Raw genomic sequence first — 11,733 nt, forward strand, 5'->3', positions numbered from 1 at the left:
ATGACCTATACTCCGGGGCAACTTATTACTCTGGTGCGACCTATACTCTGGTAAGACCTATACTCTCGTGAAACCTATACTCTGGTGAGACCTATACTCAGGTGCATCTTAGTACTCCAGTATGACCTATACTCCGGGGCAACTTATTACTCTGGTGAGACCTATACTCTGATACGACCTATACTCTGGTAAGACCTATACTCTGGTGAAACCTATACTCTGGTGAGACCTATACTCTCGTGCGTCTCAGTACTCCAGTATGACCTATACTCCGGAGCAACTTAATACTCTGGTGAGATCTATACTCTGGTGAGACCTATACTCTGGTCCGACTTTATACTCCATTGCGTCTTGTACAACGATGCAGCTTAATACTCTGGGGCGACTTACTACTCCAGTGCGACCTATACTGTAGAAATTTCTTTTTAGCAATCAAGCTTGAGTTTGTAGGGATAGGTCACATCAGTCTGACACATGTCATAAACAATATGATCATTATAAACAGAAAATATTAGATTTGTTTTAGTGGCTGAGATTTAGTGTTTAGTGTGGAAAAATGTACATTCACTGGACTGATTCAAGTACTGACATAACAACAAATCTTCGCTCACCCCTGTGTGAAACTCCTCACTACACACTTTCTACTCTTTTCTCAGACATACATGAACATTTTTGACACGTGTTTAAACTCTCAAAGTTAAAAAAATATATCTATCTAAATACAGGTTTTTAAAATAGAAACACAGGTCTGGTCGTGATAGAAGATTGATGTCAGTTTGTCAAATTTAACTCATTCTGTACTGGAGTCACGGTATGGAGGTTTATTGACGAAGTCATCAGCCAATCAGGATGAAGAACACGAAGTGCTGTGAAGAAATGGGCAAAATTGCACTGAAATAATCGGTGAAGATGGTGAAAGGTGAACCACGATCTAGTGAGGGACATCTGTAATACTTATAGGATGCTGTTGGGAGCATTAACAGCTTCTGTATCAGAAAGTCTTGATCTTCAGAAACAGCCGGTTTGCTTTGACGGTTTGTTGGCTCCTCTTCCTGATCAGAGCGATGAGGTTTCTGGTGATGAAGGACTTTTCCTTATCAGTGGAGAATGAAGACATCTGAGTGTCCGTCTCCTTCAAGAGCTGGGGGTCCGACGGGGGGTGGGGGCTGTGACGGGACGTCTGCGGCTCCCACACTCAAAGAGCCGCCGTCAGAGACGGGACTCCGACTGCACGGCTATGATTGACAGCAGGCCGATCCGGCGGCGCATTAAGACGTTTGCTGGTTACTAATGACGCCCCAGGGACTGCACCCCCTCCCCCCACACACCCACACACACAGGGAAACTGCCAGAACACCTTTCATTATTGCGTCCTATTTTTGTCGAAACAAGTGTGTTTGTGCGCTTTCTGTCTTTGACCAGAGACGGCTTCTTTCATCTCCCACGAGCGCCGATCCCCATCAGAGCGGCGAGTCCCCGGCTCCATCTCTGAGGTGGCGGCGGCGGCGGTGGGGGTGGAGTTGGATAATGTGTCTGTCAGCACTCAAAGGAGTTCTCTGGTGAATTCAGCTGAGCTTGTAAAGAGAATCACAGTTTTTTCTTCGCTCTGCGATTCCCAATCATGACAGCTTCGGAGTCGCTATGGTGACTCGGGTGCTCCGGATCTCGGCACCGATCGGATACAGGCGGGTGACCGCATCAAAACGGATTATCTGCTTTTGTAGTTTGTTTTATTTAAGAAAAAAATGGTGGAAATTTAGAAAATTGGCATCTTCAAACTTCATCTTTGAATATTATCCTAAAGTATATTATTGTTTATTCCTTTATTTTCAGATTCCTTATAGTTTTTTGCAAAAATTTGATTCTACAAACACAAGATACAAAACGAGGGTTACACACAAACATTTTAAGGTTAAACACAAACAGACGTACACAAGTTACAAATCAGGAATTCCACAATTCTAAAGTTACACAAAAATGGGCCTACACAAGTTAAAAATCAAGACCTACACACACAAATCCAACACACAAACACACATGCACAAATTATAAAATCAAGAGTTACACACTCACAATTCAAAAGTTACACACAAGCACGATTTACACATCAAGTTTTACGCACACAAAAATTCCAAAGTTGTCCACAAACAGGCGTACACAAGTTAAAAATTAAGTTACTCACAAAATTCCAAAGTTAAACACAAATAATTATACACAATTTATAACTCAAAAGCTATACACACAAATCCAAAGTTACGCACAAACACGCACACACAATTTAAAAGTTACACAGAAAGCTGTAAAAATCAATAGTTGTGAACACATTTTTCTAAAGTTACACAAAAACAGGCATACACAAGGCATAAAATCAAAATGACACACATAATTCAAACGGGACACAAACACGAACACACAAGTTATAAAATCAAGAGTTACACACAAGTTTCTAAAGTTACACAATAAACACACAAACACAAGTTACAAATCAAGAGCTACATGCGCACAATTAAGTTACACAAACAGGCACACACAAGTTACAAAAACAACATTTGCATATAGAAACTCAGTGAGACTATTTTCTCTCCATATTTAGTTGAAGTCGTTTAAAGGTCAAATTGTTGGACTGAGTTTCTGGTATTTCCAGCCTCACGTGTCAGAACTCTTTCAGGACAGTAATTAAATATGAATTCTCTCCTCCAGTCCTTTGGGCTGATTAAAGAACCAACTCTAATCTTCTGAAAGCGGCACATTCATCCATTTTTCATGCGACACACTTTTGTTTTCCTCTCTTCTCTCTGGTTGACAGGAGCCCCGGGGCCCCGATGCGTCCCCGAAAGCCTCCCGACCCTCCAGAGCTCCGAAGCTGGAGTCCGCCGTGAACGGCCACGCTCCTCTGAGAAGCGGTGAGCGTCCGTGAACACACTGCGCAGCACGCCGCTGTTGTAGGTCATGCTGGCGGAGCCGCGTTTGTTCTCCTGCTTCTGCGCGGAAGAAAAAGTCATTAGCCGTGTTTTTCTGCGGATGGCTTTTCATGTGCAGAAGATCTGACCTCGGAACGGCGGCACAGATGAGACGCCGCCTAAGTGGGCCAGATTTGCATTTTATGCTGCACTTAAACAACAACAACAACAAAAAAAAGACAAACAGTTTTGAATTCCTTCTTTATCTCGCCGCCTCGTCTCCTCCTCCTCCTCCCCCGTCCCTGTGGGATGATGGGAGCTGCAGATGCTTGTCAGCTCTCCATCACTGGAGCTCTGGTTTTACGGCGATGCACTCTCGGGGTTTGCATTTTGATGATTTTGCAGGAGTTTAAGCTGGATGTTTCCTTTGATGTCCGTGTTTTTTTCTATTTAAAACAAAAAAAATGCCCCAAAATGTTTGAAATATTTTTTTTTTCATCCAGTCCCCACCAACGACAGCTACAGCAACGAGGATGACGAGGGGGGCTTCCCCCCACCCCCGTCCCCGAGTACCGTGGAAGAAATGAACAAAGATTTAACTCTGGCTGCCCCACAACACGGGTAACAACCCCCCACAACGCAAACACCTCATTCATAGTCTTTATTTGAGACAAAGAAAATTCATTACACAGTAGCGCTGCCACAAACGATTATGTTAATAGTCGACTAATCAGTGATTATTTTTTCCTGATTAGTCGAATAATCATGTCATGGGTAAACTGGATGTAAAGCACACATCTTAGCTATCATTAGCTTTAAACTAACTACAAACTAGATATTTAGCATTACCTGCTATAATTCTAGTTTGAATGCTGAATTTGGCCACTGAAGATGCTAGTGCTGAAAGCTAAAGATGTTTAAATTGATAGCTAAAAACGCTGAAGTTGATTGCTGAAAACAATGAACCTGATAGCTTGCTAAAATATTAGCTAAATGCCAAATTAGCCTAAAAAACTGTAAGAGCCTATGTTAGCCAAAACAGCTAGCATACAATTAAGATATAAGCTAAACTCCAAATTAGCCTTAAAAACATAAAAAAACCTAAATTAGCCAAAAAAGCTAGCATGCAGTTGAAATATTAGCTAAACTTCAAATTAGCCCAAAAAACTAACATAAGCCTAAATTAGCCAAAATAGCTAGCATGTAGCTGAAATATTAGCTAAACTTCAAATTAGTCTAAAAAACTGAAAAATTCCTAAATTAGCAAAAATATCTAGCATGTAGCTAAAATATTAGCTAAACTTCAAATTAGTCCAAAAAAACTGAAAAAAATCCTTAATTAGCCAAACTAGCTAGCATGTAGCTGAAATATTAGCTAAACTCCTTTCAACTTTACTAGAACTTGATATAATATAAAGTAACGACTAATTAACTATTAAAATAGTCCTTGACTATTTTAATAGTCGAGTATTCGTCGATTAGTCTATAAATGTATGTAATGTGGTGCATTCAGAGGGATGAAGTGGGCAGTAGTTTTTTATCGTTTTTAACCCATAAATGTTGGTCTTCTTCATTGTTTTCTTTCTAAATCAATATATTTTTAAATGCCTTTTATTAAATGTGAAAGTACTTTAAAAAAATCTAAATGCAGATTTCAGAACTCTGTGTTCCAACTCCACATAAGAGGTTATTTATGCACCCATTTTCAGATGTTTCCTTCCAACATTCAGGCGTTCTTTCAAAGCAGACGAACATATCAGTCCCTAATAAAAAAAAAATTAAATAAACTACTCGAGAATAGAAATTTCTTGGTAAACAAAGGTTAACTAGGAATCAGAAATCCATTAAAAGTCTGTTTTTTTGATAAACTGAATATAAATGAGCTTTTTAACATTAGAAACAGACATGAAACATAAAAGGTTGCTTTTAGCAACAAAACTATAATAACTTTATTCATGTTCCAGTTCTGAGACTCCACCTTAACTTTTTTTCTGCAGTAATTTACAGTTATTTGTTTAAGATTCAGATCAGATAAAATGAGACAAACTTGTAATATTTAGCAACATGTTTTTGGACCAAACTAAGAGGATTATTTATGGTAAACGAGAAATGGACAAAGGACAGAGTGACCCCTCCCCCTCTGGTGTTTCAAACAGGAAGTACCCGCTGGCTCTAAGAAATCAAATCAAATTTTATTTATAAAAAAAGAAGCCAAAATCCCATAGACTTCTACAGGTAAACATTTTTTCATGATTTTCTTTTTTCCTACAATTTTTTGCACACTTTATGGAGTATTGGTATAAAAGTGTTCAGGATGTTAAGGACATCAGTGCTACTGAGGTTTTTAGGCCAATTTTGAGTTTAGCTAATACTTTAGTAACATGCTAACATTTTTGGATAATTTAGCCTCTAATGAGTTTCTTTGAGCCAATTCTGATTTAAGCTAGTATTTAAGCAACGTGCTAGGTTCTTTTTGTTTTTGGTAATTTTGCACCTACCAATAATTTTGGGGGTTTTTTGGAAGTAAGCTAACGTTTGAGCAAAATGCTCACTTTTTTTGGGCTAATTTGGCATATAACGAGGTTTTTGGGGCTAATTCTGAGTTAAGCTGGTAACAGCATACTAGCTTTTGGGCTAATTTGGCATCTGCTGAGGTTTTTTTGGGCTACTTATGTGATGAGCTAGTATTTTAGCAACGTGCTATTTATTTATTTATGGCTCTATTGCATCTACTGAGGTTTGGGGCTAATTCTGAGTCCATACCTTTACGCATTTTTACATTTTACTGAAGTTTCTGCAGTATTTAATTTAATTTAGTATTTAATACAGTATCTGCAACTTTAAATTCTTTAGCAATTTTAGCAGTGTGCAAATAGCTTTACCATTTTCAGCAAATCCCTTCAGCAGTTATAGTAAATTTCTTTAGCAAAAAGCATTCACACGAGCATTATCGCAGGTAATACCACTTTTCTAGTTTGATTTGTTACGTTTTTTAAGTTGGAGCCTCAAGGAGAGTATTTTAATTCACTTGTGAATTTTAACACTGAAAGGAAAACAGACACAAAGTGGCTGTTTAAAAAGCAGCCACCTAGTGGTGACCTGTGTCATTACACTGACAATTAAAACTATCTTTAATCTGGAAGTGGAAATGTTGCATCAACCCTCAAATATCACAATTCAAACATTTTTAAATATTTTTTATTTAAAGATTATAATGTTTTTTTTTTGTTTCCTGCAAAAAATAATTTTCATTTTTGTCTTTTTTTAATCACATTTTTGTCCTTATAAACATTTTAAAAACTGTGTTTTTCATGGTTGCTTCCTGCTTGTGTGACAGTTGTTTGTTGTTGTGGTTAAACTGCTGCATTGTTGTTTTTGCAGTGATTCCTCACCGACGCCGGCAGCTCCCCTCAGGAATAAGCGTCTGGACCAGGAACGCTTCCTCCATAACCGAGCCTCCAAGAGCATGGACTTAGGTGAGGGGCACGCCGACCTGCTCCCCCCCCCGATGGCGGACCCTCGCGGCCGTCACACGTCTCTTATCAGTACATTTCTTTGTTTTGATACGGAGCGCTCCTCTATTATCCTCGGCCTCGGGGGGTTTGACCTCCTGAACTCGTAAGCTTTGGGGCTTTCCGTCCGACTGAGATCACAGCGTCTCGTGTGTGTGTGTTTACTCCATATTTGTCAGTGAATAAAATGCTTTCCAATCTCACAGCCTGTGTGCAGGTGAGAGCCAAAGCACTGATTTCCTGGTATTAACCTGCGCTGACCTTCCTCCTCCTCTTCCTCTCTCTCATTTTTCCCGTCAGATTTCTTGGGGTTTGTTCTGTGATGATCTCAGTCCTCCTCCCGTCCTTCGTCCCTCTGCAGCCCCTCTGCCTCTCTCTGATTTCCAATCCTGCTTCATTAGGTCCAGTGGATTGGCTTTCTTCCTGCAGCACACGCCTCCGCCACCCAAGCTGATTGGCTTTCATTACAGACCTGGGTGGTCTGCACACACTCTCCCACTCAGGGCCCACTTCAATACCCACTATCTCTCACCCCTCTATGCTTTCCATCTTTCCTCCATTTCAATCTGTTTTTTTTTTCCTCTTCAAAGCTCCCTGAGCTAAAATGAGGTGGTTAGCAGAGCGGCTGTGATTGGAAAAGGTGGCAGCAGCCGGGATGGCTCCGGCGCTGACCCCGCCCGGATGCTCCATATTTAAAGAGACAAATGCGCGGCGGAGGTCCACACGTGTGGGTCTTTACGCTGGCTGAGCGGCGGCGCTCTGCAGCAGGTTAGCGATTATTAAACACCACTTGACAGGAGGAGGTGAGCGGCTTTTATTGACCTGATCGCCTTGGCAAACAGTCTGTTGACTCAGAGCTTTCACTCACAGGCGGGAAGCCTCCACCTGCCCTGTTAGGATGAAGTTAGCTACTCACAAGATAAATACCACTGGAGGAGAGCGCTGCTCTCTGAACACTTGTTTCTTTAGAGTAGGGGTGTAGAATTCAATCGCACAAGGGGCCAAAATCCAAAACACGCCCCAGCTCACAGACTGAACACGGTAAACATTTATTTAACACTCTAAAATGACATTTTTAAATCTTTAAAACCATAACTTTTGTTGCATCGCTAATGTTAGCTTGGGGTTGTGAGGCACCGTAAGCTAGCAGGAGAGAGTGTAAACAAAAGGGATACGCTTCAGGGATATCTGATGTAACACATTTATAAATTAAAATATTTCAGACAATAAAAATAAAGGACATTTTTTTTCTCTCTTGGCTGTTTTTGTTCAAAAATTACGTAATGTCATGAAAAATTACCTAGTTAAACATTGTAATTAATTGCAGCTCAAAAGTTTGATTAATCTGAGCAATTCGTTTTATAGATTGACTATCGATATATAGACATAGAGTATAGATATATATCCATACAGTATATATATCTATATAGATATAGATATATGCTATATAAAAATGTGTGTGTATATATATATATATGTAGAATATAGATGTCTATCCATATAGTATATAGATCGACTATCAATATATAGACATAGAGTATAGATATATATCCATATAGTATATAGATATGGATATATGCTATATGAAAATGTATATATATGTAGAGTATAGATATATATCCATAAAGTATATAGATTGACTATCGAGTATAGATGTATATACATATAGTATATAGATTGACTATCGATATATAGACATAGAGTGTAGATATATATCCATATAGTATATATAGATTTATGCTATATGAAAATGTATATATATATATTGAGTATAGATGTATATCCATATTATATATATATATATATATATATATATATATATATATATATATATATATATATATATATATATATATGCGCGTATGAAGAGGTTTAGAGGGATTTGACATTCTAGTCTTTCTCTGGGGGAAAGAGCAGCTTGGCCGCCGGCCATGCAAACTTTTATCTTCTCTCTGCAGAAAAGGATTCTTTATTATCTGCCAGGGTCATGCAGCTCTGAATATTTCCCCTCACAAACTTTAAAGTATTGCTTCTTATTTTATCCTGCGCTCTGGTACAACAGAGGTGTTTCTCTCTGCATCTGGGCTGCAGGGTTTTTATGAATGTTCTTTTATTTCCACTTTACCGTCGCCAAGTGTCTGCTGCTGTTTTCTGTTTTTTTCCCCAACACCAACAATCACGCCGCGTCTTCCCTTTTCTCCGAGCCTCCTCACTTTTCAGCTTCCATCTGTGATCTCCCCCTCCTCATTTTTCTCTCCCTCATCCATCCGCTGGGAAAATTGACCTCATAAAAAATGAAAAGGATTATTTAAGGGAAATGGCGGCCTAATGAAAACGGATCACTGCATCACAGGACGCTGGTGGCGGCGGCCCACCTCCACACAGGGTGTCGGCCGTCTGTTTTTGTTATTTGTCTCATTGTCTCTTCTTTATCTGCTCTCATTTTCTGTCATCATTTTTCTCATATTTTGCCGTTTTTTCATTTCCTCCCTGTCTGCCGTTCCCGTGGCGTGTTATGCAGAGACTCATTTCAGAATGTGCCTGCACCATTATGCTCCAGTAAAAGCAGCTCTGAAGCCTCTCAGAGCTCCTGAATGACCTGCATGCAGCTCAGTGCATCAGTCTGTGCATCACTATACTGAGTACTGAGTCTGTTTTTGTTTTCCAGTGCCTGATGAGAGCAACCTGGTTGGGAATAGTACAGGTAAGCCAAGTTATTTTTAATGTATATTTTTGTCACTTTTGAGCTGATAAATTAGGATGTGACTCATTCGAAAACTCTCGAGTGCAGGTCTTCTAATGGCGGCCATATTAAGTTTTTTTTTTTTTTTAACGAGACATGTCTTGTTTAAAATGTCTTGTAACATGTCATAAATGTTTATGATTTGAGTTTCATTTAGAGAAAATCTAAACTGGATGATGAGCAAGTTTACAAAAACAAGTTGGATTCACTACTTGAAAAGTTAATCATCTGGGATTTTTTTTTCTTTTATTTTTAAGAAGTTTTTGGTTGAATAATGAATGAATTCCTCTTGATTTGGTTAAGTTTCATATTCAAGAAACAAATCATAATTGTTAGTTATTTTGGTAGAACCAACAATTTTTATGAGTTTGTTTTTTTCTAATACATGGCAAGGAGCCTCATAGTACTGTAAAAGTGTCATCATCAGACACTTATTTTGAAAATATTTCTATTGCACTCCAGCAGGATTGGTGGGTCTTCAGAGGGATGGATGGATGGATAGTTCCTTTTGTTTTACACCACATGTTGCAGTTCCATTTATGACCCGCATTTATTTTCAGTTTGTTCACTTTCTTTGTGGCGTAAAGCAATATGGCCGACCTTCTTCTAGCTTCAGTTTTAACTCATCAGAATGTCAACATAATATATAACAGTGTTTATGTAAATTGTTTTTTTTTTAACATAACTGTTCCAATAACAAATGAGTATAGTTGCTGTAATAGATTACTTGGTACTCCTAATTGTGCGAATGCTTCGTAAGCAAACACACTATAGTGATTCTTCTGTTAAAATTCAGCAATTTTAGCAATCTTGATATCAAAACGTTCAGCTTGTTCAGGATATTACTGCTTTTATTTTGGGTATTCATGAACTTTATAGTCTTTGAAATATTGAGCAAAATATGCCCCATAAAAATGAATGAGAAAGTCTTCAAATTCAGTCTTTATATTTATTCGTGGGCTAGGTTTTCATATTTTATAGTAATTTGTAGGATTAAGCTGTTTTATTAGCATTATGATCGCTCATTTGGGTAATTTGTTATCTATTGAGTTTTTTAGGCTAATTTAGAGTTTAGCAACATAGTAACATTTTTGACTAATCTGGTTTCTGAGGAATATTAGGCTTCTGTGGAGTTTAGCTAGTATTTAAGCTACATGCTAGACTTTTGGCTAATTCAGACTTTTTTTCTTTACAGTTTTTTAAGCTAATTTGGCATTTAATGTTTTTCAATATGCTAGATGTTTTGGTAAATTTAGACACTCTTCTCATTTTTTTTTAAAGAATAATTTGGAGTTCTGCTAGCTGTTTTGGCTAATTCAGACATTTTTCCAGTTTTTTCAGGGTTAATTTGAAGTTTTGTTAGAATTTTAGCATTATGTCTGCTGTTTTTGTAAAAATAGACTTCTTTTTTGTTTTTTGGTTTTTTTTAGAATTATTTGGAGTTTAGCTAATGTTTTAGTACAGTATTATGCTCGCTGTTTTGGCTAATTTAGACATTTTTCTAGTTTTTTAGGTTCATTTGGAGTTTAGCTAATATTTTAACAATATGCTAGCTGTTTTGGGAAAACATTTTCCCTTTTTTGTTTTTTTTTTGGGGCTAATTTGACACTTAGCTAATATTTTAGCAAACTTTCAATTTCAGCATTTTCGGCTATTAGCTCTATCATCTTCAGCGCCACATTCAGCCTGCAGCATTCACACTAGCATTATCGTAGGTGTTGCCATAAATCTAGTTTTAGCTCTATCTTTAAAGACGATGATTTTAGCACGTGAACCCCAGAGCAGAATGAGTCAGAAAATGTGCTGACGTCATGGTTTCTCCAGGTTTGTACGAGCTAACAAGTGTAACCGTCCTCCTCCTGCTCCTGCTCACTCCTACAGCGATCTGTTGAACCCGCTAAGCCTGTTGCCGCCGGAATACAAATGGGCCGCGCTCCGACCCCGAATCCCCCACGCTCCGCTTTCTCACAAGTGGCTTTAACTGGCCCCCCTCCTCCTGCTATGATTTCTGCCGTAAAGGCCCCATCATTAATAAAGTGATCCATTCCTCCGCCGCGGCGCTCCTTTCTTCTCCTTTTTTCCCTCCAGTTGACATCTCGGCTAATGCGTATCGACAGGGCTTTTGCCTGCTCCTGCTTTCTGCTGACGCGGTGGATCTGCCGGGCTTCCTGCCCCGCCAACCCCGCCCCGTCCCCACCGCCACCGCCCGCCTTCCTAAGTGGCCTCAGCGTTTCTTTATGGGCTTTGGCATATTTCATTAAGAGATGGTCTTCAGAGGCCTGCCTGGCTCCTTTAATCTGGCTAAAACCTCTCCAGGCTTTCTTCCTGCTCATATTCCTCCGTCTTATGACCCTATTTTTGTTTTCTAATATTTTATTTTATTTTTTTGCTCCCATCTGGGTTGTTGCCCTTTCATCACAATCTCTTGATTATTCTGGACAAACTCATTCCCGTTTTTAGCTCCCAAAAGTCTCTATCGTTGCTTTGATCGTTCTTTTTTAGGAACATGCCCCACTCTTCTTTGCAGAGTCAGCTGCAGTTATGCATCCCCCTCCAGTGCTTTTTTTTTTTTTTTTTT

General features: G+C 38.9%; 1 protein-coding gene across 1 annotated transcript in view; it reads left to right on the top strand.

Moving 5' to 3' along the window:
- The window catches only part of pard3ba (par-3 family cell polarity regulator beta a), a gene marked incomplete at its 5' end in the record, with an annotated part of 206,020 nt that overhangs the window by 91,598 nt on the left and 102,689 nt on the right, over window positions 1-11,733 (top strand). Inside the window, 4 exon segments of the mRNA XM_024294332.2 lie at window positions 2,807-2,903; window positions 3,404-3,521; window positions 6,282-6,376; window positions 9,081-9,116. Coding sequence (XP_024150100.1) covers window positions 2,807-2,903; window positions 3,404-3,521; window positions 6,282-6,376; window positions 9,081-9,116 — 346 coding nt within the window.

Source organism: Oryzias melastigma, linkage group LG2, assembly GCF_002922805.2.
Source record: "Oryzias melastigma strain HK-1 linkage group LG2, ASM292280v2, whole genome shotgun sequence".
Lineage (NCBI taxonomy): Eukaryota > Metazoa > Chordata > Actinopteri > Beloniformes > Adrianichthyidae > Oryzias > Oryzias melastigma.